This window comes from Drosophila simulans, chromosome 3R (assembly GCF_016746395.2).
Source record: "Drosophila simulans strain w501 chromosome 3R, Prin_Dsim_3.1, whole genome shotgun sequence".
Classification (NCBI taxonomy): Eukaryota; Metazoa; Arthropoda; class Insecta; order Diptera; family Drosophilidae; genus Drosophila; species Drosophila simulans.
The window spans coordinates 23,438,579-23,464,014 of NC_052523.2; the positions used below are offsets into that span (position 1 = coordinate 23,438,579).

Below are 25,436 nucleotides of genomic sequence, written 5' to 3' on the forward strand. Positions count from 1 at the left end.
GAGCAAATAAAAACCATCTGGATTCATTGAAAGTATGTATGTATTTATATATAGACATGTACATGCACTTCGATCTTGCAGTTAAGGTGTACAGCATTTTACAATTCAACACTTACAACAACAGCGCGGCTAATTGTTAAGGTTCGCATCCTATGTACAGCCCACATGGTACACATTGTCTGGTCATCCATCGTCAATCTATGTACATACATACATGCACTTATCCGCATCCGCATCCGTTTATCCGGCCGGGCACCACATCGCTCTTGCCTTATCGCCTAAACAATCTAAGTAATGACTAAAGATGCCTGGTTGTCTGGCTTACGATCTTACCATCCTAAAACTAATGAAAATGTCTCGGGTGTCTACATGAGTGTGCGTGTGCGTGTGTGAGTGGGTGTTAAGTTTAGTTGTGTGTATTGCTGCTCGGATTTGTTGATTCCTAGATTAAGTTTAGTCAATCGAAAGTGAGATGTGCTTGGTTGGCGTTCACATTTTATACAAGGTCACCTCCATCAACCTTATCGCAACTGGAGACAATCGAAATAGGCGTACAAATAAGTTTAAAACAATTTATAATATAGCACAACTCTCGCTCCTAGGTTAGTCCTATTTGGTTTTGCCCGCAAACAAACATGTGCTAAGCACCAAGCCGAAGAATCGTCCTCCGGGTGTCATTGCAGGACAAGCCGTGCGCGTACACAATGATATAACTGCCTAACTAAACATTAAGTCGTTAGTAGCGCTATGTTGATTTCCTTGACCATCTTGACGCGGTGCAGCATCCGCTGCAGTGCGTCCTGCCCCAGAGCCTGCGTCGAGTACCAAACCGGCGAGTCGGGCACACACGAGCGCTCCGGCTGCAGATAAAAGACATCGTTGCGGGTCTTCACGCTCTCCGGGCTGTTAAACAAACGTACGTACAACGATAAGCAATCTATGCCATTAGGTATTCATGCATACTAACTAACCATTTGGAGAGATAAAATTCGTAAAGGCGGACGGGACAGCGCAGCGGATTCTCCTCATTCTCCTGCTGCTCGTAGACTTTCTTCTTCCGCGGATTGGCATCTGTTTGAAAAAAGGCAAGAAAGAGCTCAGTTTCTGTGCATCCCAAGCAAAGTTGAGGACTTACCCAGACCCGCCTGCGGTGGATAGAATCGTAAGAGCACGTTTCGTGAGCCAGGAACTTTTGAATTCTGTGATGAGCGCTTCCAGTGCTTCATTATGTGCGAGAAGGATAACTGCATGTGCTCCTCCACGGTCTGAAAAACCAAACGGAATTTAGCGCAGGTCAACAAACGCATCATCGTTTACTCCTACCGTCAGATTGAAGTGCTTGGTGTTAAAGAACATCAGCGTGCTCAGCAGAACATGCGGCGAATGGGCGCCCAGTTGCTTGCACTCCCACAAGTGCTCCTCCTCCACGCGAGTGACAATGTATTCTGTGAAGGTGTATAAAGATGCGATTACGCTGGAACTGGCTCATTTCAAGTTGATTCAACTTACGCGAATCGTTGTAAAGCACGGAGAACTTGCGCGCCACCTCGTCAAGGCACTCGGTAAACCGCTCGTAGTACGGATCATAGAATATGTTGTCTATGCGTCCATTCACATACAGATATTGCTGAATGCCTGAAGAAAGAGATTCGAATAAAATCAAATGGTACATGTGTAAGCCCGGAGTAACTACATACCCAACACAAGGTAGTAGATGGTGTCCGGCGCGTATTCCGTCCCGTTGGGCTTGCGCACTTCCTTGACGAAGAGGCAAAGCGAGTAGTTCAACTCGTCGGCGGTCATTTGAAGCAGCTCCGTCTTGAAGGGCCGCCGGCGCATGGAGCTCTTCTCGATGTCCGCGTTCTTGGTCATCACCCACTGCTTCCATGCGTTCACCCCGAAGGTGTATTTCAGGAACATCTGGGCGTCGGGCTTCTCCTGCGGCTGCTGTGCCTGCTGCGACTGCTGCTGCAGGGCCGAGTGATCCATCTCGCCGCCGCGCTGCCTCTTCACCGGCGAGCGGCTATTGCGGTTGGGTGTGTCCATGACGACGCCTACGCCGCGCTTGCGTCCACGTGGTGTTCTGAAAGTAATACAATTGAAGTACATGAGTATTGATCTCTGATTGCCATCCCTCTTAACTCACCGCTGCGTGGCATCAAGCATGTGATGCTGCTGGTCGAGATGATGTACTCCCATTTGACCCATGCCGTCGTGACCCATCGGCGACTGGCTGCTGATCGTATTCGCCGTCATCGACGTTTCCAGATCCACCGTCGAGGTCTGGTGATGATTGTCGTAGTCGCCTGTGGCCATCTTGAGGGCTATCTGCAGCATATCGTCGCCGTAGGGATTATGTCCGGCTCCGCTGACGTCCACCACTTGCTGTTGTTGCTGCTGCTGGGCGACGGACTCGAGGGTGTTCTGGTACTGCAGAGTGACCAGGCCCGGATCCGGCTTGATCTCGTTGTCCGAATCGGAGTCCGATTCGTGCTTCTCCTCTGCCACCATCTCGGCCATCATAAGCAACTCCGCCTCCAGAGGATCCTCTGGCATCTTGTCCTGTATCTTTTTGATCTCCTTAAGAATACCTTGCGCCGTGTTGCGCGTGGTGGGTATGAAAATAGGCACCGGGATTGGCAGCGGAATGGGCACTGGTACGGGGAACGGAGCCGAGTACATGTACATGGGTTGCGGCACGAAGATGGGCACCGGAACCGGGATGAGCACCTTGTTGGAGTAGTCCTTCTCCGTCTGGGTGGCGCAATCCCGCACATCCGGACTACACTGCTCGCCCTGGGTCACCGTTAAGGGCTTACAGCTTATGTTCACGTTTCGCACAGACTTGGGATATGGTGGCACTGTGATGATCTTGGTCTCCGTTACCGTAGCCGGCCCGAAGTCCATAGTCGTGGTAGTATTTCGCCTGCCTGGAATGCCCATGTGGGAGCTGCCGCCTGACATAGTGGGCGATGGTGAACGCGCCGAGTAGTCCACAACGTGCTTGCGTGGCCTTCCTCGCGGTGCTGGCGGATGGACACCCGGCATGGACAGCGGCGGGGATGAGGTTCCCGATTCCCGGGGACGTCCACGCTTCCGACGAACCGTCAGATTGCCAATCCGGGCTTCGGTTTCGCCGCTGGCGAGCGATTGCACCGTGGATATAACCGGTAGCATGGTGCCCGAGCCGGATTTCTTGCCTCCAACGCCACCTTTTCCAGTCTGCAATTACCGGGGGACATTAATTATATAAAACGTAGGTATGATAATTAATTAATTTACGTTATTTTTTATTTTAATGTGCATTGAATGAAATTAAGATTGCAATTGAAACTTGAATTGAAAGCCAAATTGAAGTAAATGGATTAATAATCAAGCGAGCAGGTAACTCCAAAAAACACTTCGTTTATGTTTAATATTTTAACACTTATTGCATGGCTACTATTAGTTTGTAAAATTAAAAAAAAAAACAGAGTGTATACCCTTTTAGTTTATTATTTAGTTTTTGACTCACGTGGGAGAGCTTCAGTTTGACACGTTTGGGCAGACCCGTGGGAAATGGTGCCGCGTTCTTGCTGCCTCGATTGGATTGCTGCTGGGACTTGGAGCTGCCGGGGCTGCTGCTGGGCGGCAGGTCGCTGTCCAGCGTGAGGGGAGCGCGGGCGAACTGATTCTGGAACTGCATCACACACTGGTAGGTGCAGAAGTTGCGCATGGAAGCATCCGACATGGTCAAATGATACTGGGGCGTATTGAAGTTGGAGCAATTGTCGCATTTGGTCACCGCCCTGGCGGAGATGTTGCAGCTAACGCCGTGCATGGTCAGGCAGTTGATGGAGCAGGTGAGCGTCTCCTGATCGTGCGGCCCACCAATCTGGTAGATCATGTCAAAGTTGTACTTCTTCACCTTGCACCACTGGCAGGAGACGATGTGCCTGTTGACGATGATGTACACGTTGATGCAGACCCGAGAGCAGAAGACCTTCGGTGACTGCTGTTCGTTGTAGATGGTGTAGGACTCGGCGCTCCGCCGCTCAAAGTATTTGGAGCACATGGCGCACGGATCGGCGTTCACGTTGCTCACAAACTTAAAGGCCGAGAAGCAGGGATTCGAGCAGAAGTAGTGCTCTCTGTCCTCCAGCAGCATCTCCACCCTCACTGGTTTCTGGTTGTTGCACACACCGCAGACATCGGTGCGCAGTTTTCGTCGAGGATTGCACATGCTTTCGTAGCGACGGAGGCAGGGTTGCGAGCAGAAGTCCTTGAACTGATCCTTGTCACCCACCGGGGCGAGGAATCCCTCCTGCCCGCCGCTGATGTCCTTCTGGCAGCAGGAGCACGTCTTTAGACCCTTCTTAAAGGTGTTAAGGCAGCCGGCGCAGCAGAACTGCCGCACATCGAAACCGAATCGCACGCAGTACTTGCCAAGCGCTATGGAGCTCACCTCCTGCTTGCAGGTCTCGCAGGTGGAGCCAATGGTGCGCTGATAGCTGCCCAGGCACACCTCATTGCAGAAGTCCATGGTCTCCCACATGAGCTGCTTCTCGTCCGTATTGATATCCGCCTCGCAGTCGGCGCAGCGCCTTCGAAAGCTTTCGATCCTGTCCAGGCGCGCCGTCTCTGCCTCCTCCACCGTGCGGGCCACCACGCTGCCGTCGGTCCGTTTGCTGGGCGAGTTTTGTGGTGGCTGTAGCGTTGTGGCCCCAATGTTGCGCACTCGAATCGAATGCCGCTTCAGCTTGAATTTCTCTGGCTCCTCAGCGTTGAGCAGATTGAAACAATCGTCATTGCAGATGTAGAAGCAGTCCTGGTCCTGCTTGATGAAGTACTTGCACCGCATCTTATCCTTGCATTGCAGGCAATCTTGCGTGTTGGCTGGAGTAGCTTCCTCCTCGGCATCTTCGCCCTCGCCATCAGCGCTCGCCTCCGCTTCGTCGGCGCCTTCTTCTCGAACCACTTCCTCGACCAGGAACTTCTTGCGGCGCACAAAGTACTTGCCGGGTTGATCGTCTAGCAGGGCGTCGACACAGGCGGTGTCGCAGATGTACTCGAACCCGCTGGGAGCAGCAGGCTTTTGCCGAGCCTCCTCCTCCTCCTCCTCAGCGTTCTCCTCTGCCTTATCCTTTTCCTTCTCCTTATCCTTTTCTTCTGTCTCCTCTGGACTCCTATACCGGAACCCACAATTTTTTTCATCGCCGCACTGTTTGCACTTCTGTACGCTGCCAACGATCCAACTAATGATGATTTTCGGCGTGGAACCAGGTTCACCCGCTCCGGCACTGGAGGATTCCTCGGCTGTGGGCTCGTCGGGATCGGGAACATCGCCACCGGCCTCCTCTTCGTTAGCTGCTGCATCTACTCCATCTGCTGGCAGGAAAAGGGGATTTTCATTAGTTTAGGCACAAGCAACAGGTGGATCATTCAATTTCGTGTTGCAAATAAGCATAGGCAACCAATATAAATGCGAATTCATAGATAAACTACAAACTAAGGGTCAAACTGAATTTTTTTTTTTTTCAAAAGCAATCATTTCGTATGCTCGAAGCCATTTTTGTAATAACAAACTAAATTTAAAGCAAGAATTAAAACAATAGAATGCAGTTGAATAAAGCAGTTAGTGAGTTTTGCCCAGGAATGAACCCAATCTGCTCACCTTCTGCAATGCCTGTTGCCGCCGACTTAGCTCCAGCTTGAGCATCTGCAGGCAAAATCGATAGAGTAGATGTGGGATAGGGCATTTCAAGTCTAAGTGTGGAGCACTTACCTGTTGGCGTGGTTGGGGATTCGTCGGTGGCGTCAACGGCAGCTGCACTGTCGTCTTCTGCATCGGCGGCGGCATCTGCAGGGGACTTTCCATCGTTATCGGGAGTCTTGGCTTGCCGCTCCTCGGCTTCCTCCTCTTCGGCGGCCTTCTCGGCGTTCTCGCGGGCCAGTTCCTTTTCAGCTTCAGTCACTTCCGTCTCTTGATCGTCGGGAATGAGGCAAACATCTGATTCCTCTGGCTCCAAAACATTTTCCACTGTGTCTGTAATGTAGATAGTTCATTCATTAAGTCTTTTCATAAACATTCATCAAAGAAGTACTAAGACTTACCATCCCCATGTTCGGCTTCACCGGTTTCCTCCGCATTTTCATCCACCTGCTCCGATTCCGCATCTCCTTCTGCATCCGGATCATCTTCATCGGCGGGCGCATCTTTCTCAGGATCGTGGCCATTGTCCTGTTCCTCTAGGCTTGTGTCCACCTCATCCCGGCCCTCCGGTGGCTCTGCATCCTCCGCCTGGTGTGAGTCTGCGCCCACGGACTGCATATCTACATCATCTGCCGCCTCTCGCTCCAGAGCTGCGTCGTCTTCTGCTTCCTGCTCAGCTTCACCTTCTGCATCCGCCTCGCCTTCCCCTTCATCCACATCCATTGCCTCGGGTGAAGCGGGACCGCCGTCGACAGCGTCTGCTTCGGCAGCAGCTGCCTCCACCTCCTCCGCAGTGGCCTGGAGAGCATCAGTCTCCTCCTCCGCCTCCTCTGGCTCTTCCTGTGGATCTACCCTGACGGCTTCTGTTTGTGGCTGCTCATCCTCACCGCCTTGAGGCTCCTCGTTGGGCGTTGGCTCCTCAGCGGGCTCCTCCGCATCCACGGGATCCGCTGGTGTACTGGCCGCCTTATCCCGCGACTGGTTATCATCGGCGTCAAGTGATCCCTCGGAGATCTGTTCGAAGTCGTCATCCCCCTCCTTGGCGGCGTCGCCCGTTGGCGGTTTGCTTTCCTGTGCAGCTGCATCCTCCGCTGGTGGCGAGGCGGGCGTATCCAGAGTTTCACTGGCTGTCGCCGTAGTCTGTTCTCGATCTTGATCCTGTTGTTCCTCCGACCTAGGGGTGGCCGACTCCGGTCGCGCATTGGAATCGGCGCCGAACGAGTCCAAACTGGATATCTCCTCCATTTCGCTGCTTGATTTTTTAACCGACTTTCGCTATGCGTTTGTTTATATAGACATGAAAACTGCAACAATAGGAAAACAAACAACAAATGGTTAGGGCTCTTCTATCGATAACATTCGCGGCGCGGCGGACTATCGGCTGGCCAGGGCCCCACACCATTGCCGCCTAAAATGTGTACACACACACGCACAGGCACACCGACGCACACAAACACACACCGAGCCCACGGTACAGTGCACGAAAAAACAAAACATGCGCCTCCAGAGAGAAAAAAAAGGGGGGAAAAAAAGGAGGAGTGTGTCTGTATGCGCCGCTCTGCCAGGCAATTAATATTACTGCACTTGCATTATCTTTTTTGGCCGCGTTGCATGGGCGGCTTTTCCGTACTTTTTTTGCTGCCTTGCCGTACGGTACTTCGATAATCCGCAATCCGAGCGCCGACTTTTTTTTTCGGACAGCACGAGTTTGTTGTGGTGAGCGCGTCTCCACAGGCGAATTAACTGCCTTTCACCGCTGCGCGTGCGGGCACATCATTAACGGTCGGTTCACGGTACGCGCAAAACTTTTCATCAATTACCAAACACCTTTTTGCACTGTGCAATTTTTCGCTTTCTGGCCACTGTGTGAATTTTCGGCTTTATGCGAGTAAAATGGCGCACCAGTGTACCAAATGCGGCCCTCGCATAACGCGTTCGCTTCTTGGCTGGTATCTGCCGGAAAATACCGAAAATGGCGCATTCGAAAATACCGTCGTGGGTGGTGCAACCGGTTGGCAGCACTGCCCGTTTAACTTTTTGAAAAATGCATCTATAATTTTGGTCGCTTTTATTCAATAGGAAATTATTGAATATTATAACTTAGTCCTTAGATGAGCTTCCAGTTTGCCATATGCAAAAGATACGCAATACAAATCTATTGGAGGCTAATATTTTATTGCATTATTTTCAAAAATTCTTGGGTTTTTATGCGCGAAGCTTTGGGGGTTCCACTTAGTTTTCTAGTTTTGATTGATGAATCCTTCGGCGTCCAGTAGAACATTGGGGAAATACTTGATAATCTTGGTGAAATGCGGAAATTTTTGCGTGTTGGCGAATGTAATCTCATTCATCTCCTGGTACTGCTTCAAAATATTGATGAGCTCATCTGGAGGCACTGCATCCGTCACCAGCCAGTGCTGGATTGCGAAGTTTAGGGCATAGACCGGGAGTTTCATCAAACTGGGTTCCTGGATCAAAGATGCGCCTTCCTCTATGATTTTCTAAAGGATAACTAAGTTAGTAAGACTCCATTGTGTATTCCAATCTACTCACCTCGATGCAAACGCGCTCCACATCGATGATGTTATGCCGGAATGCCAGGTCGAAGGCCGGGAAGATGTCATCCAGAGGCCATTCCTGCTCCTTCAGTTTCTCGGCAAAGGAGCGGAGGAGCTCCGGCATGTTGTAGGCGCAGGACAGGATGAATATATCCCCCACCAGCTTCAGCTGGACCAGCGGCGAGGTCACCTCGAAGGTGTATATGAACTCCAGGAAGATCTCCACGCTCTCGGGCGAAACCCCATTTATCTGGAGTACGCCGTTCCAGTCTTTGTTCTGGTACACGTCCTGCTCCAGTTTGTCGGAGGCGGTGGCCAGGAAGATCCGATGGCAGCCAAACTTCTTGTAGCACACACTGGCCGCCGGCTCATCGGATTGAGGGCAGTTGCTCAGGACGTGCACCTGGCAATCGGCATCGGCTCCACTGCGAAAGTATTCCAGTCGGCGGTTTCTACTTGTCGCGCGCTTGGATCCATCATTTGGAGAACCCAATGGGAAATCCTCCTCAACATTCGATGCAACTGTCGTTCTGGGCACCACGAGTTCCGGTCCCAAGCTGGAACTGCGCACTGGTTTCAAGTTCTGGATCCCTCCCTGGGCGTCCGCCTCATCCTCCTCCTCCAGGTCTGCCCACCGATTGGTGCTTCCCTGGAGGGCTTTGCCGGCGGCCTCCTTCTCAGAGTCTGACATTCCTGCCAGGGGAACCCCAATTTCGAATTCCAAATTTTGTGCTATGTGAGAGCAAAGCCCCCAAAAAATCCCCAGTCACTATGAACTGCAAGCTACGTCGCCTGGACCTGTTGCGAAATGGCCAAAAGTCGGACTGCGAGCTCCATGTTTCGCAACCGGACAAGTTGAAGGAGGGCAAGCGTTGTCCATGCATCTTCCGCTGCCACCAGGTGATGCTCATCTCCGCCTCCGCGGAGTTCGAGCGCCTGATCAGGGATCCCGAGTTCCAGAAGAACAAGCGAGTGATCAGCGTGGACGACGCATCTCCCACCGCCTACGAGGCGCTGCTCCTCTACATCTACACGTACGAGGTGTGCAATGCGTTGACCATTGACATGTGCGGTGACCTCATGCTGCTGGCCGAGCGCTACGAGATGCTGGACTTCATCGACTGCTACATCGACAAGCTGGCCCACCAGGAGTGGCCTATGGAGGTGGTTCTGCAAGTCTTCCAACTGGCCAGCGAGCACCACCATCCGGCACTGATGGATCTCGTGGCGAAAGTATGAATTTCCACACTTTTATCTCCCTTAATCCCCATGCCTTTCCAGAAAATTCTTCCCGTAGCCACCCAGGTGCTCGAGGACAACTCGTTCCTTAAGCTGAGTGTAAAGGAGCTGAAGGCTCTGATGATAATCCTGAAAAAGGATGGAGATCTCTCCGATCACGAACTGCTGACCTCGCTGAAGAACTACCAGGAGGTGAACAACCTGCGCTACGAGAACATGGAGCAGTTCCAGCAGCTCGTTGAGGTGACCCAGTTGTTCGGCCATGTTCTCTTCGAAGTGGATGGCACCATAGTTGTGCCCGCAGAACCCGAACCTTCGCCGGAGGAATAGGTAGGTTGTTTGTTTACCCAAGAAAATAGTCAGGATGGTGTACATATCTAGAGGGATCATTTATTGGATGAGGAATCGAAAAACAAACAAATCGAGTTCATATCGGCTTAAAGAATAAATACTACCTATAAACATAATACCCGAAGGGGCCGAAGCCGGTGCAACAAAATCTTATAAATCAATCAACGGAAGCGGTATGCCTGGTATCGTAGGAGTCCTAGGAGGACGAGCGCAAGGGCGTGCGCACTTCCAGCGGCACCATCTCCACATCGCCGTCGGATTCACAATCGCCATCACCATCGGCGTCCTCGTCAATGACCAGGGAGCTCGGCTTAACGCTGAGAAAGTCATCGCTGTCAAGCATCTCGTCTTCGTCGTCCTCGTCGTCCGCGCTCTCGGAGAGCTCCTGGTCGTGGTCCGCCTTGTAGCCGTTGCTCTGGGACTGCTCCGGCAGCTGCTTTATCGCAGGAACAGGTGTATTCATCTCCCTCAGAATCGGATCAGCAGTATTGCTCTCCAGTTCGATGTTATTGGAATCAAACTTGCAGATGACCGCGATACGCAGATTCAGAATCAGGGAGTAGAGCTTCACGGCCGGGCCCACTTTGAGTTTCAGGTACTTTTCCAACTCCTTGCGCCCCAGCATCAGCAACGCCCTGCCGTCGATGTCCTGCTCGAAGATCAGCTTGGCAATGTCGGTGGAATCCAGGGCACGCTCTAAGTACTCGCACACATCCCAGCTGGTCCAGTGGAGCGGATTGGTTCGCACGTCGTCCAATTGGAAGCCGCTGTTGAGCTGCCAGAGGCGATAGTTTGGCAGGAACTGTGGTCCGTAGTCCTTCACAAAGGTGCTGGCTATGGCCAGGGAGCGTTCATCCGGCACCTGCTCCGCATCCTCCTGCTTCTGCTTTTTCACAACCTTCTCCTCACATGGAGGCGTCTTTCGCTTGGCTTGCACCTTTTCCGCGACCTTCGGCTGGACAATCTCTAGCTGGGAGTCCTCCTTAATGGCTTGCTTGGCCTCCGAACTGGCTCGCTTTGCTTTCTTCGCCCATCCACGTCTGATATTCTCGGGCGCCACACGCGGCGGCTTCACCGTCTTGGAGCGCCACTGACGCCAATTCTCCGGCGCATACGGACAGCATTCCCGCAAAGCATGGACGTTGAGGTTGAAGCGCTTGGCGTTGCCAAAGCCCCGACATCCCTCCACATCGCAGGGCATCACGGACTTAGGCTGAAGATAGCCAGGCGGTGTTTCCAGTTCGTGCGAGGTGGCCTCGCACCAGCCGATGGGGTGCAGATCGGGACTGTCGTCCTCCAGCCAGAAGTAGTACTCCGTGGGCCAGCAGTCCAGGTGCAGCTGAACCCGGTAGCCCTTCCGCGTCACCACTGTGGCCGGACGAATCAGGCAGGGATTACGCTGGTCCACCACCTCCAGTTTCATGCGTTCCTGGTACTCCATTGGCTGGCGTGGTGTGAACAGCTCCTTGGAGGCGGCCATTCCACCAACCTCTGATATGTAGTCATCCCAAATGAAGACAGACCTCTGGTAGTTCGGCGGAACGATCAACTGCTGGCGTCCCTCGTGCCAGCCGCAGGGATGGATGTACGGTGAGGTGATGTGTACCCACAGGTCGTAGCAGTCATCCCAGCCGTCGAAGTGGACTCGAATGCGCTCGTCCAGAATATCCGTCACTGTGGCCACACAAATCTTTCCCGTGTCGTTCAGGTCCTCCGCCTCGAGATGCATGCCCACAGCAAAGCCGTTGCGCACATCCATCTGCTGCTGCATATTCAGATGACCAAAGAGCGCCCGCGGAGCTGCCTTGCAGCCCGTTTTAACCAAGTAGCGGCTCCAACTGAACCGCTCCGAGTTATAGTCCTTGGGCGCCTGCAGAACGCGTGCGGTCTCATCGCACCAGCCTGGCGGAAAGATGTCCTGGGAGTCGGCGTTCACCCAGAAGTCGTACATGGAGGAGTAGCCGTCGAAGCTTAGCTTCAGCCGATAGCCACGCACCTCGACAATGCTGCAGACACAGAAGAGCGAGCAGTTCTCCGGATCGATGGCCTCCAGCTTCATGCCGAGCTCGAAGCAGTTGGGACTGATGGGGAACGGATTGAGGAACAGGTGGATGGGCGCTGCCACATCCTTGCCCTTTGACTTGAGGTACTCGCTCCAGCGGAATTGCTTTCTGGGCCTATCCTTTTGACGTTGCTGCAGCTGTTCCTGTATGGCAGACAGAGATTTGTGGGGTTTGTAGCTGGTTTGCTGCTTTTGTGGCAAATCTGGCGCTGTTCCAGCTGTTTGCTCTAGTTGGGTACGGCTTATCTTGCTCTCCTTCTGCGTACTCTGCGGCAGACGACGCTTCTGCGATCGACGCACACAGTTAACGGAGCAGAAATCTGTGGCAAAAAATAATATATAATATATATAGAGTTTAGGGACTTTGGAAGCTGCTCTCTTTACTCACGTGGTGCCAGGAAGTCGGCGGCGGGTCCGTGGCAATTGCAACGCTGGCACAAGTACAGCAGCGGATGGATGCAGCCCGAGGGCCTGCGGCCGGGACGATCATACAGAGGCCGCTCGAAGTATGCAGCTGGACCCTGGCGTGGCTGGCAGCGTTCGTTTATCTGCAGAAAATTGAACTCATTCAGCTCGAACCGGACGGTGGAGTTCTGCAGGTTGGCCGGCTGCTGGCCGCGCCATTTCAGCATGTTCAGGTTCTGCATCATGCTCTTTTTAAAGCCATTGGTCTTGCTGCCAGGAGGTGGGTACGCATCATGGTCGTTGGCTTTCCTGCCATTCCTTGCAGGTGGACTTGATGGCTTCGGATCGGCGAGTTTGGGCGGCGGCGACGTTTCCGATGCGTAAGAGCCGCAAGAGGATGAGGCGGAGGACTTGGGCGGAGTCTGGGGCACCTGCTCATCGCATCGCAACGAGCGCTCAAAGTCCTCCCTGCTCAGTGGCAAAGATTCTGCCTTGATGATGCTTATGCCAGGCAGCCGGCTGAGTTCCTTCTCGGTTTTCTTGGCCGGCACCTCCTCCACATCGCTGTTGGACGAACTGTCGCTGGAACTAGAAGAGATTGTCGTCACGGAGGAGTTCTTCCTCACGGCCTTCTTCTTGGCCGTACTGGTGGTGGTGGAAATGGTTATCCCTGCGGGCAGAATGGGAATGGTGATCTGCTTCTGCTTCGGCGTCTCCTTTTCCGGCTTCTGCTTCGGCGACTCCTTCATTTTCGGCTTCTGCTGCTCCTCCTCGCTCTCATCATCATCTTCAATGGTGATGGTCTCGATTGGCGCAGTGGGCTGCTCGATCACATCCACCTCCTTGGCCATAATGGCCACCGAGTGACGTCGCTCGTTATTGGCCACTAGCGAAGTGGGATGGTTGGACACGAAGGACTTCGAGCGCTTCAGTTTGGGCAATTCCTTGGGCCCAGATGGCGGGCGTTGAGTGATTTCCTTGACCACCGGTGGTTTGTCCATTGCCTTCTGTTTCTGCTCCTTGGCAGGCGCCTTTTTCTCCTTGGCTTGTCCATTTACGGAAATCTCCAGAGGTTTAGGAGTTGGTTTGGGTGTTGTCTTGATTGAGGGCTTTGCAGTGGGCTTAACGTCGACCTTCTCTGGAGCTGTAACAACAGGCGCCACTGCCGGCACAATGGGCGCTTCCTGGCTGGGCAGCGGCACTGTCTTGATGGCCGCGGGCTTGGCCTTAATCAGACTCATTTTGTTATTATTAGTGGTCGGCTCCTCCGTGCCAATGGGCATCGCCGCTTTGGGTGCCACAACTGGTTTTAGTTGGCTGGCACTAGTATTCAGTTTGTTGTTGTTCTGGGTGCTCCTGATCTTATCCTCGCCACTGGAGTTCGGCGATGTCAGAAGTTTCTTCACATTATTCGCCTTGCCGAGAACGAGTGCATTCGGGTTGCTCTTGACCTGGCTGAACTTTAGACGCAGCTTGTCCACCGCCACCTTGCTGAGTATGAGTGGAGCACGTGGCTTGAGGGGATTGGCCAGCAGGGAGACCTGCGCACCCGGACCCGTGCTGGGAATCTGGACAGGTGCCGCTGTACGGTTGCATCCAAATGGAGAGCAGAAAGGCAGAAAGATAGAGACACGAATTAGCTTTGAGTTTTCTTTAATTAGTCACCCGAAGGCAATCCGATTGGATCCTCCATTGAACCCGAACCCGAACCCGATCACCGCACCGCCGCACCCCCACCGCACCGATCGACTTCGCTCTGGCACTGCTGATCCAAAATCTTCTCCTCTTATTGCAGCTGCAAAAACCTGATCGTCATCATCAGTGTCGCTTTGCTGGTGCTGCTGTTGTTGTTGTCGTTTTCGCTGGCACCCCGCCTTTTGCATACTGCTATTGATAAAGCCAGCATATATACATCATATATATTGGAAATAGCAATAAGTTCTTCGTGTTGCTTCTCCGATTCGTACCGCCCCAGCCATGGAACATGGCAACCACCCAATTCGATGCTTGGAACTTATTTTCCGAAATGGCACACGCACACAAACCCTATTAAATTGGTGTTATGAAATGTGCAGCAGTCGAACAACAACTAAAAACTAAACCCGCAGAGCGATGTGAACAACGAAAGTAAACTATAAAGATTGCCCCGCACCCCACACGCACACACACACACACTCGCGCGAGCACACACACACACATCTGCAAGAGTGTTTCCCATTTTCCGACTGGCCTCGGATCTGGGGATCTGTTCTTCCTCTTCCTCTCAGACTGGGGAAGCCCACTTGTAACTCATAACTTACATAACTCGGAAGAAGGCGAAACCGAAACCCTACACTCACCCGTTTGTATTTTCGGTGGAACGGCCGTTTTGCCCACGAGCGTTAAAGGTGCTCCTCCAGTTCCGCCTCCCACGGCGACTGCTGCAGCCGATCCTCCTGGCTGGATGGGCTTTTTGCTGGTGTCAACGGTAAGGCTGTTCTTCTGCAAAGGTGTTCCGGAGCGTATGACCACCGGTTGGGCATTGGATGCACCTCCGCCGAGCAGCGTGGTCTTGCGATTGGGGGCCAGTATGGCCACCAACGGTTGGCTGGGATTAATGGGCGATGGCAACAGCTGGAACAGGGGAGCATCTGTTGCTCCGGCAGTGGCACCAGCTCCAGCGGACTTTATGGAATTTGGCACTATGTTGACCGTCTTCAGTTTGGATTTCATTGGCTGGACATTGCTGATGGTGATGTTGCAGGTCTTGTTGCCGCCCATGGGTGCGAGGGGCAGGAAGCGCAGCTCCTCCTTGCGCGGAGCCAGTGTGAGGAGGCTGTTGGGATTTGGATTTCCGCCGGAGGCGCAGGCAACACCATTGCCATTCACGGTAGATGGAGAGATGGCTCCTCCATTCGCTGGCGACATGGACAATGATATATTGCGCTGGAGCTGCTTGGCCTCCGCACTGGCCATCGACAATGGCAGCATTTTGAGTCGTTTAGGCTTAGAGCTATGGATTTGTGTTTCTTATTTTTAACCAGCGGAAATCGAAGTTATATTCTAGTCTTTACAATTTTTGTACATTGAGGCGCACAAAAGTTTTTGGCATTTTACACTCCGCACCGGCTTTAGTATTTTTTTGTATTCCCCCTTTTCACAAAACTATTTGGCAATTTGTAATGTTCTCGATGGCCCGATTTGTGCTTTATATATGTATATTCTTCGATCACTTTTGTTTTTATCGAAATCGCAGAAATTTTTAAGTTTTTGAATTAATGTTATTGTTTCGCGCGTTTCCTTGCACTCATTGTTCGTGTTTCTCGGTTCTGATAATATACCAACAGGTATTTAAGTGCGAAGATTGCGAATTAGTTTTAAATATTTACGGTTACTTGGGTTTGTTATTACCTGAAAAAGGTTAAGTTGGATTTAGTTTTGGGTGCAATAAAAGGGTTTTAAAGCTGCAAAAGCATGGTAATCAGAAAATAGCTATCAGGTAGCAGTTGATTTGCAACTTGTATGCATATATGCTGTTGAATGCCAATCACCATCTGGCCCAATAAAAAGGGAAATATTTAGCAGCTAAAAGTTATTAGTTACTATACCTGTGTAATTCTCTTTCCTTGATATTTCTGTTTATCGCGCTTACTTTTTCTTTAATTTCTTTTACAATTTACCCGCGGCCATTGGGCAAAACCCCGTTGCCCTGGTACGGCCACACTGCACGTATATTGAATTTTGATACCATTTTTAGTTATGCTGCCCAAAGATTTATGTTATCTCAAAAACGACCTGACCATATAAATAGCTCCTTGGGGCTTTGAATCCCACCTCATGACCACATACACAAGCCCTTGATGGCCAAACCGATCCGATCTCCCAGTCCCATGTTACGTAGCAGCCCACCCAATGTCACAATAACAGAAACCTCTTATCTTGGTTCGGAAGGAATTTGGACAAGAGCCCATGGAATGCTTCTACATTTTTCACTTTCAGCGAGTCTACAGGTTCCGCTGCCAGGATCCAACTGTTGACTTACCCGAACGCGATTCGTTTTAGCCCGCGGAGCGAAATGAAATGTACAGCCGCGGAGGAGGCGGAAACCAGGATATCGAGATGCTGTTGGCTTGCCGGACACGGCTGGAATGATAGAAGTTCAGAAAGTCAGGTCGCGAGTGTCGAAAGGTGGGCCAGGATATGTAGGCTTACCTGCTTTATCCGTATGAAGTGCAGTTTGTTGCTGCGAGGGTGTTAATGCTCGTTCGACCTCGTCAATGCAGGCGTATAAACGAATGGCCAACGAAATTGGGCGGAAAATCTGAACAATTTAAGCACATTTTTCACCAGGTAAGCAAACTAAAGCAGCTCAAAACATTACCCACTGCCAGCGAAACGGAAGCGTTCTGTCGTTCAACAATATTAAAAACTGCAAAAGCATGTGTGTATTTTAATTTCTATGATCGAACGGCTCAGGTGGCAACTCTGCTCGTTGAATTTTGGGCGCCTGTTGTCGGTTATTTTGAAAAGGCGGAAATAAAATGGTCAATAAACGCTGACTTTCATGTTTGGTACGAACTGTTTTATAAATAAGCTACTTAAAGCCTTGAATGCATAAATAATTATCAAACGACGGCTTTACGTGTGCCTAATATTATAAAAAAACTGAAGAGGAAAATTTTTGCAATATCCAGCACAGCTGCTTACCTTCTCGGAACACTTTTAACGAAAAAAGTTTAGCCTCTGAATAGTTGTAGATATTTAAAACCGCACATTAACTTAGTAACTTTATCTAAAATATTGGTTAAAAGATTACAAAATACAGCTTCTTCTTCTTCTCCTTAAACTTCTGTTAGTACTGGAAAACGCCGCACATACCAAACAACGGCAGCGCCGGCAGCTAGTGTTGGCCAACTTTCCAAAGGGTAGTTTTATTTTTCGTGTCAATTGTTAAGCGAAATTTGGCAAGAGTTAATAGAGTTAAAGTTTTATAGAATAAAGAGTACCCCTGAACACTGCCAGCCATGTCCCTGTTAAACAATGACGACAGCATTCCCAACATGGACGAGGATCCACAGGGTGAGTGAAAATTGGAGGGAGTGGGTGGAGTCCCGAGTGATGATGTTATCAATTGCTAATCCGCCCCAAAAATGCAGTGGTCATTCCGGACGATGAGCCCCCGGCGACGGGACGAATGCCCAGTGGGAGGTCCATGGACTCGTTGCGCTCCTCGTTCACCAACCGCAGTTCCACGCCAGATTCATCGCACAATTCGCTGGAGGCCATGGAAATGGCCCAGGACGATCGGGAGGAGAAGGCCCGCCTCATCACACAGGTCCTGGAGCTGCAGAACACCCTGGACGACCTGTCGCAACGCGTCGATTCGGTCAAGGAGGAAAATCTCAAGCTGCGCTCCGAGAACCAGGTGCTCGGCCAGTACATCGAGAACCTGATGTCGGCTTCATCGGTGTTCCAGTCCACCAGTCCCAGTGCGGCCAAAAAGAAGTAATCTTCTATAGTCAATCGACCCACCGGTACTGGAAACCAAAAACCTTCTCAAATATGCCTTCTCGTTCACGCTAGAGCTACATATGTATATTTTAATCTGTAACACTCGAAATTAAGCTATTGCAATGTTATTTCAGTTGCCCGATCGTCGAATTTGTAATTTGTATTTGTTTAGGCTTAAGCTTATGGCGCGCTATGTATTTTATACATAGAAGTAATTAATTTATATAGATAATTAATAAATCAATAATACCCCACGCAATTAAAGGATTTGAAAAGAAAAACGGGATGGCAGCACTGCCAATCCAGCTGCTTTTAGGGGTCGATTAACTAAATAGCCATGATCGAATTGCACAACTTACAACAGAGTGACATTTTAATTAAATTATAAAATGTGTCTATTTGTATAAATCTTAGCAATTATTAGAAAAACACCTGCGTACACTTTATTTGAAAATTTCGAGCTGCCACCAACGCAACGGATTGGCAACTTTGGTCGGCCAGCTGTCCGTCGTGGTCGTGCAACAACAAATTGAGCAGTGAGTTTTCGTATTCGAAAAAAGTAGAAAGCGTGTATAAGTCGTAGTCTCTGCTCGGAACATTTCAAAACCAGTCCCAAACTACAGGAAAATCAAGAAAACCGATCGTGCTTAAACCAGAACAGCTGAACGTGCAACAAAAGTGATTGCGAAATAAGCTGCAAGGTGTGTGTGTGTGTGATTTGGTGCTCTATCTGTGCGTGTGTGTGTGGGGAAAAACAAAACATTTGCGCTGTGGTTTTTACTTTTAACGATATTTGTTTGAGTGGGAAATTCCAATTTTAGTGGCCATTAATGGAACGCAAACATTTAGCTGGCCTTCCTTTGTATTTGCAGTTTGTATTTTGTATCTTCCCCTCCCGCTCGCTCTTGTTGATAAAAGCAACAACAAAGTGCAGACTGCGGCCAGTGTTGTGAAAGACCCCACACACACACACGCACACGCGTTGCATTTATTGTTTTTTAATATGCACTTTATTTTGAATGCCACCCACCAACGCCCCGCCACTCGCTTCACCCACTCATTTGCGTCAACAGAGGAAGCCAGACGTCATAATCGCATCACTGGGAAACGCGGCAGACGTCGACATTTTATGGCGGAAGCAGCAGTGTCAATCTGAGATTGAAGGACAGCTCTAAAGGAACTCCCAGATACCCGCCAGCGACGGCAGACAGCAACATGTTTTGACCTCCCACTCGACACAGCTGGAGCGCCCGCTGCTCTTCTCTGTTCCCCCTGGTCACCTAGTCATCCGTTCTCGCGGCATCGCCCCATCAGCCCCCCATAATAGGCACAAACTCCGCAAGCACGGCCAACCATGTCCTTCTCCGACTTCGATGCCATCTACGAGGATGAGCAGCTGGACGAGCTGGAGCACTTCCAGGACCAAACGGTGGCGCCGGTCCAGGAGCCCATCATCATACGCGGCGCGGGCAACATGACGGTGTAAGTGGGTCTATGGACTGAGTGATAAGCGGAAAAGCAGATAGCTAGAGTAGTTAAGAATGTAACCTCATTCAGCAAGACAACACCATTATCAGCACAATTGGGGCCAAAGTAATAGTGAAAGAACTTTTAAAACGCCATAGTAATCTGTAGTGAAACAATGAATTACGTATTTCATTTTGTAAAGTATAGGTTGCCACAGAGATCCTATAGATTATCTACATGTCCCAAACAGAATATTCAGGTACAGACAAGATAACGAATTAGTGTTTTGTCTGAAACAAGCATGAGCCTATTTAAAAAGTAGTTCAAGGTTAACGCCACCCAATTTCGATCTAGGCCCTGCCCTGCTATTTGACCCCATTTTCGGGGGAAGAGCGCCTTTGCTGCCCAGCAGTCAATTACAGGAAGGTTGCATAAGAGATGAGTCAGGGCAGAATAATTGCACTTGCACTGCACACGAATTGTAACTTTCTCACACGCACACTTGCAGATTTGGGCTGAGCAACCGTTTCAACGCGGAGTTTCCCTGCGGTCTGCTGTCGCGCGTGGCTCCCGAGGAGTTCAAGGCGACGGTGGGCCGGATCAACGGAGTGCTGAAGAAATCCCTGCCCGTCAACGTCAAATGGCTCTTCTGCGGCTGCGTCTGCTGTTGCTGCACGCTCGGTTGTTCCCTCTGGCCCGTCATCTGTCTCAGCAAACGCGTAAGCCTCAGATTAATCTGGAAAATCTGTGATGATCCCAGCCTAAACTCTTTTTTCACTTTTGCAGACACAACTCACACTGGACAAGCTGTTCGAATGGGAGAACAATCATCTATATCATAAGCTGGGCCTGCACTGGCGACTGCATAAGCAACAATGTGATTCCAATTCCATGATGGAGTATGTTATTTTAATTGAATTTATACCCAAAACGCCCATCTACCGGCCCGACTAAGTGCCGTCGAGGAGGAGGAGGGGCGTGGTATCCACAGGGTCGCGGGGTTGTCGTAATGGTAATTGTAAAATAAACACTAGCTGCTAACACTTTGCTTTAGGCGTTTACGGATCGTGCTAATCAGCAGAGAGTATAGGTACACTAATCCATAGGACAGGACAGGCGCAGGCACAGCACACAAACTGGGCATTACCTAATTTAGTGCACTCGCAGATTGTCATTTTAAGCTAGTACTATTTCATGTTCGGTTTATAAACAAATTTTTGCAAGAACTCTAGGCGGTAAGTTTGATTTCTCGTAACTTTAGGGCGCTCTACTTTTTCTGTTTCTCGTTTAGTTGTAAATTCTTATTTGTTTCCCAAACTAATGCAATACTATTTAATAAATTTCGTGTTAGGAAATTTACAGTGATTTCGAAAATATGTGTTTTTTAACTATGGATTCAAAGCCCACTTTCGATACCCGAACAAATTCACACTTTTTCTGTTCATGTACAAGGTACATATATATTTTGATATATATCATATGGTTACCTAAGTATTTTGTGGTTTCAATAACTATACAGCACTTTGGGGCATAGACGGTTGATGAACAATAAATACATTTTAATTTACTTTAGGTTTCATTTATGTATTAATGCTTAAATATAATCAAGTCTTTTAACAATGCGCGGGCTCTAGGAATATATATATATATGTTTAGTATATATAGCTTAAGGAATGCGATTGGAATGAATCGGTATTAACAATGGTGTTTGTCTTTTTGGGGTAATACTTGGCGATGTGTTAGGAAGTTGGGAGTTAGCCATCTAGTGCTCTCCGCTAATGATTTCGGCATTGTTGGAGCTCTCGGACATGGCTAGATTGGACATTTCCAGGTCGCTCTCATTGGCCATGTTCTCGTCGTCGTCGCCTTCGTCTTCCTCATCCTCATCGTGCTCATAATCATCATCTTCATATTCTGGCTCTCCCATAGTTTCCTGCACATCATCGTCCGCATACCCTTCTCCTTCTTCATTGTCCTCCTCGCTTTCCGGAGTCTGAAGCTCGGTTTCTGGCTCGAACGGCATCTGAGTTTCGGGAATGACACCATCCTTATCGTCGGGCTCCATTTTAGCTGCCTCGGAAACTCCACTGACCAGCTCGTTGGCGGTTCTCACAAGCGCATCTGTTTGTCTGCGCAGCGTCCGCATTACCAACGAGTCCTGCTTCATCTGGAACTCGTGCTCCCGCCGTGCGATCTCCTTCTGCTGCAGGAAGAAGTCCTGCAACATCTCCTTCTGTGCCGTGCGCATGGCAGACGCCAGTTGGCTGAGTTCCTTGGCCAGCAGCTCGTCCTGACGCTTCCTGCGCTGCTTGGTGTCTTCCTCGCTGGACTTCTTTTTGCTCTCCTCACCAACCGCAGGGTGAGATCGGATGTCTTTCGGTGCTGAGCCGTACATATTACTACTGCGCTGCAGTTTCACCGGCACGGGCATTCCCATCACCGGACTTTGGCCTAATCGACGCTTTCGCGGCTGGAGCTGTTGGTGCTGCAGCGGTGTCAGCTGGTGGGAAGACATCATGTGGGCCTGTCTGCTGGTGGAAGCACCTGCCTGCTGCCCAGCCATCTGATACTTTGGTGGCGGTCCGCGACCCAGGAGACTGGACATTGGGGACGGCGACTGCGGTGGACTGGACGTGGACTGATCGATGTCGTGAATCATACGCTCCGGACGCAGCGAGTAGCCCGTATCCCTCATTGGCACCGTCTTCATGCGCATTCCTGACGACTGGACACTGATATCCCTGGGCAGTCGCAGCCCGGATTGACTGCTACTCGGATTCTGCCTTCTGGGTAGCATTAACTTGCTGTGTGGGTGGACAAAGTTGATGCTGCTGGTGCTCTGGAGCGGCACGGATCGGCTCATCTGGCCCGGATTGGATGGCTGCTGCTGTCCCATCTTAGTAAGCGTCGGTGGCGGGCGGTCGATCTGCAGGATGCCGTGGGTGGGTCGTCTCAACTCGCCCTTAGCAAAGGAGGCCACACGCAGGGGAGGCGGTGCCACCGGCGTGGATGAGTAGACGCTGTCATCTTCGGTCTCATCCAGAGTTACTGGTGGCGGCGAAGGCGAGGCTGGCGCTGTGGGCGGCGGTGTGTTGGTGGTGTCCATGCCCAGATCCACGTCGGGCTCATGCTTAACGGACACTATAAACGGCAAGTGGGGCACATCCTCCTGGTCGGCGTTGTCGGCATGGGAGCTTCCAGCCTCGTAGTCGAACGACTCCATGTCGGGCTCGGAAACCATATCATGTTTTTCGGTCGTCTCATAGCCTGCAAATATTGAATGGTACGTGTTCTCAGTAATGACTTTCTTAACATACATTCATTTAGACAAGCCCACTCACCTATATCAATTGGCTCGGGCTTAATGGGTCCCAGTCGGAAGCCAAATATGGGATGCTCCACTCCGAGAATATCCTCCTTGTTATCATCGCCCGCCGTCTTGGAACTGTCCATCGAATTGCCGCATTCACTTAGGCTGCCGTTGACATTGCTGCTGCTGCCGCCATGATTTGCATCACTTAACATCCGGCAGAGCACGCGGTAAACCTCCTCCGGCACCACCTTCGGCACACCAGTACCCTGGCGCGTTGTAGTGTTATACGTGGACTTTAGGAACTTCCACTTTGTCCAGATCTGAATGCTGGACTTCTTCACGTAGCCCTTGCTGCGCATCACCTCCTCGATCTGCCGGAAGACCTGCTCGCTCTTCATGTTCCGGTCGCTTAGCTGCTCCAGGGCGTTTAAATTCTGCATAATGCTCAGCATCTCCAGCATTTCTGCCCGGCTCCACAGGTTGCGTTCCGGCCGAGGGCTATAGCCGAGGGAATCGCTCTTCACCGAACTGCCGGCGGAGTAGGGTGGCGACATGTGTGCCTTAATGCGCATGGGCGTCAGCAGTCCGTCGACATCGTCCACCACGCCGTTGCCCGTGGAGGCCGTGTGCAGGAGGTGGTTGACGTCCTGGCCGCTCGCGTTGCTCTGGTTGCTCTGGATGTGACCTTGGCTCTGACGCATGTTGTGCTCCACTTTGCTCAGCAGCCGCATCTTCGTGTGAGCGGCCACCGTCGTCGGCGGAGAGGTGGAGGTGCTGGTCGCTCCTGCAGCTCCGTGACTGCCAGACGACGAGGAGCTATCCAAGTACCGTGGCATTAACATGGATGTGACTCTCAAGGTTGACCCTTTGATCAAGGTTCGAAATGCCCGATGCTGTTGGAAAACAAGCGAAAAAATATTCCAATATTAGTTTTAAAATTTGTTTTCGAAAACCACGAAATATTGATTTGACAACCGATGTCATAACCAGTATTAGAAAACTCGAAAATTGAGGTTTTGGACATTGAACACCTTGTCAGTCATATACATATAGTAGGCATTCTATGACTAAACATTACTACAACTTCAATCTTGTTTTAGTAATCAAATTTTATTTATACCAAAAGCAGGCTACATAAACCACATAGGTATTTTAAACAGATGATTCACTGCAGGAAAACTTGATTAATTATGATTCGGATTCGAACTTTTCAATCAGCAAATCGACTTCCGTTTGATATGTATACTTCTGCCCACTGGAAGTTCACTTGGCAGATGGTTAAAAAAAATGCTGGCTACGAGCCAACGAAAAAATCCAGTTTTGGACTTTTTGTGTCAAAAGTTAGGCAGTCGTGGATTCGGTTGGGTTTCGGTTTTCGTCTTCAGAATCCACCACCAACTCGATATTTACTGGCACATACACATTTGTTTGTGTAAAGTTGACGTGTTTCCAACTGTTTAACACATTCCGAAACCAAACCGAAACCGAAATCGAAATCGAAACCCATCAAAGGTGGCAGCTCACCGACACGCTCACCGTAGCCAAATAAATGCACGAAAAAGAGCTTACAAATCTAAAGCGAGGAAACTTATATGTATATATATATATAATTTTTATCGATTTTGATTATTTCAAAACGAATAATGGCAGCAAAAAGCGAACGTAAAAAACGAACTCTCCCGCACACAGATACACTGCGACAAAGTGGCAAGTGGAACACGCTCAATAACAGAACATTTTCGAGATAGTGATTTCCAAATGCAAGTAAACAAGATAGCGTCGAATGCCGAAAACCGAATACAGCGTAGAAATACAAATTTAAGAAGCGATTACGCATCGTACAATTCGGAGGATGATACGCCGCCAGTACAGAACAACGAATATGAATGAAAGCGGGCAAGTTACATATAAAGATTCATAGTGGCGGGTTGAAACTAGAATCGAATCTCAAATTTTGAGTATTTTTCCAGCGACGACGACGGCTCAAGATTCGCACAGTGGTTGGGGGTTGTTAGAAAAGCAGCTTTCAGAATGACATATCACATGATGTGTGCTCTGCTAGGCGACTTCTTCCTTGGCAGACCCAATTAACCAACTAATTCCAAACTGGCACACTAACCACTGAATTCCCAGATGGAAATGTAATTGCCAACTTAATTTAAATCGCCTGCAGAGCACTGTAATGAAAAAGATACGATAATAAGCCGATAGATGGAGCGGGGGGTGGTGTGCGGGTTGGCGAGAGCCGAGAGAGTAAACTAAACTCGCTGTCTTGCTCTCGCCACAGCTCGGCTCACCCACACACACACACACACACGCACGGGGACGAACAAATTTACGCTTGTTATGTGCAGTTGAGAATTTTTCAAGAAAAAGAAACAGAACGTAACTTTCCTTCACAGTGACTAACATTCATTATATTGACAAGTGATATTTTGTGTGGCATTTTTCGCTAATCGGCTAATGGCAACGGTTGATAACTTAATGCACATGCCTGCCAATAAGTTTCAAATAGTTCGACTTGAACTATTTATTTCCCAAGCAGAGCAACACCTTGCACACAAACACATGCACGCGCTCGCTCACCGCACACACACTTACCAGCGAGAGAGCGGCGAGAGAGTGGAAAATACGACCGTTTTCAAGCGTCAAAACTGAGGCAAACCGTCGCCGTTAACGACGATTTCAATACTAATTTTTAAAACTCGAAAAAGCGACGAACGGGCCTACAAAAACCCAACTATATACACGGCCACCTGTGCTGGTGTGCGTGTGCGCTGCGACGTTATATATTCGTGTTCGTACTTGTATTCGTATTCGTATTCGGAAGGTACAAATAATGGTTATGGTCGCTAGTTG

The 25,436-nt window shown here is 50.1% G+C and overlaps 7 protein-coding genes across 15 annotated transcripts; 3 read left to right on the top strand and 4 right to left on the bottom strand.

The window, feature by feature from the left end:
• Nucleotides 1-22: 22 nt before the first annotated feature.
• Nucleotides 23-7,668, bottom strand: LOC6729839 (zinc finger MYM-type protein 3). Of its 6 annotated transcripts, none has more exons than XM_016174586.3 (12): nt 7,323-7,668; nt 6,094-6,996; nt 5,765-6,025; nt 5,654-5,698; nt 3,515-5,367; nt 2,147-3,222; nt 1,698-2,083; nt 1,510-1,635; nt 1,324-1,445; nt 1,136-1,265; nt 972-1,071; nt 23-903 (listed from the first exon to the last, which is right to left on the bottom strand). In XM_016174586.3, exons 2-12 carry the CDS (start codon nt 6,935-6,937, stop codon nt 729-731), a joined length of 5,118 nt encoding a protein of 1,705 aa, XP_016036563.1. In that variant the 5' UTR covers nt 6,938-6,996; nt 7,323-7,668; the 3' UTR covers nt 23-728. The 6 variants fall into 6 exon arrangements, with proteins under 6 accessions (XP_016036563.1, XP_016036558.1, XP_016036562.1 ...); XM_016174581.3 differs by having other exon boundaries at nt 3,515-5,364; nt 7,281-7,668; XM_016174585.3 differs by having other exon boundaries at nt 7,281-7,668.
• A 264-nt stretch (nt 7,669-7,932) lies between these two features.
• On the bottom strand, nt 7,933-8,727 carry LOC6739779. The gene is made up of 3 exons (XM_039295609.1): nt 8,707-8,727; nt 8,246-8,653; nt 7,933-8,193 (listed from the first exon to the last, which is right to left on the bottom strand). Exons 1-3 carry the CDS (start codon nt 8,725-8,727, stop codon nt 7,933-7,935), a joined length of 690 nt encoding a protein of 229 aa, XP_039151543.1.
• LOC27208672 lies at nt 8,693-10,095 on the top strand. The gene is made up of 2 exons (XM_016184237.3): nt 8,693-9,483; nt 9,532-10,095. The coding sequence occupies exons 1-2, from the start codon at nt 8,743-8,745 to the stop codon at nt 9,817-9,819; spliced, it is 1,029 nt and encodes a 342-aa protein (XP_016036564.2). The 5' UTR covers nt 8,693-8,742; the 3' UTR covers nt 9,820-10,095.
• On the bottom strand, nt 9,860-16,793 carry LOC27207840. Of its 2 annotated transcripts, XM_039294548.2 has the most exons (6): nt 16,668-16,793; nt 16,499-16,607; nt 16,329-16,429; nt 14,647-15,697; nt 12,291-13,889; nt 9,860-12,222 (listed from the first exon to the last, which is right to left on the bottom strand). In XM_039294548.2, exons 4-6 carry the CDS (start codon nt 15,275-15,277, stop codon nt 10,037-10,039), a joined length of 4,416 nt encoding a protein of 1,471 aa, XP_039150482.1. In that variant the 5' UTR covers nt 15,278-15,697; nt 16,329-16,429; nt 16,499-16,607; nt 16,668-16,793; the 3' UTR covers nt 9,860-10,036. The 2 variants fall into 2 exon arrangements, with proteins under 2 accessions (XP_039150482.1, XP_016036565.1); XM_016172004.3 differs by lacking the exons at nt 16,329-16,429; nt 16,499-16,607; nt 16,668-16,793 and adding an exon at nt 15,895-15,968.
• A 369-nt stretch (nt 16,794-17,162) lies between these two features.
• LOC6739681 (short coiled-coil protein B) lies at nt 17,163-18,056 on the top strand. Of its 2 annotated transcripts, XM_016172061.2 has the most exons (3): nt 17,193-17,211; nt 17,281-17,365; nt 17,443-18,056. In XM_016172061.2, the coding sequence occupies exons 2-3, from the start codon at nt 17,311-17,313 to the stop codon at nt 17,793-17,795; spliced, it is 408 nt and encodes a 135-aa protein (XP_016036567.1). In that variant the 5' UTR covers nt 17,193-17,211; nt 17,281-17,310; the 3' UTR covers nt 17,796-18,056. The 2 variants fall into 2 exon arrangements, with proteins under 2 accessions (XP_002076576.1, XP_016036567.1); XM_002076540.4 differs by having other exon boundaries at nt 17,163-17,365.
• Nucleotides 18,057-18,191: 135 nt separating this feature from the next.
• LOC6739682 (cysteine-rich hydrophobic domain-containing protein 2) lies at nt 18,192-20,638 on the top strand. 2 transcript variants are annotated; one of them, XM_016172063.3, is made up of 5 exons: nt 18,192-18,333; nt 18,421-18,498; nt 18,871-19,279; nt 19,773-19,983; nt 20,051-20,638. In XM_016172063.3, exons 3-5 carry the CDS (start codon nt 19,152-19,154, stop codon nt 20,216-20,218), a joined length of 507 nt encoding a protein of 168 aa, XP_016036569.1. In that variant the 5' UTR covers nt 18,192-18,333; nt 18,421-18,498; nt 18,871-19,151; the 3' UTR covers nt 20,219-20,638. The 2 variants fall into 2 exon arrangements, with proteins under 2 accessions (XP_016036569.1, XP_039150493.1); XM_039294559.2 differs by lacking the exon at nt 18,421-18,498 and having other exon boundaries at nt 18,200-18,333.
• Nucleotides 20,639-20,696: 58 nt separating this feature from the next.
• On the bottom strand, nt 20,697-24,632 carry LOC6739678. The gene is made up of 3 exons (XM_016172054.3): nt 24,420-24,632; nt 22,606-23,470; nt 20,697-22,531 (listed from the first exon to the last, which is right to left on the bottom strand). The coding sequence occupies exons 2-3, from the start codon at nt 23,417-23,419 to the stop codon at nt 21,027-21,029; spliced, it is 2,319 nt and encodes a 772-aa protein (XP_016036570.1). The 5' UTR covers nt 23,420-23,470; nt 24,420-24,632; the 3' UTR covers nt 20,697-21,026.
• Between the last annotated feature and the right edge of the window lie 804 nt (nt 24,633-25,436).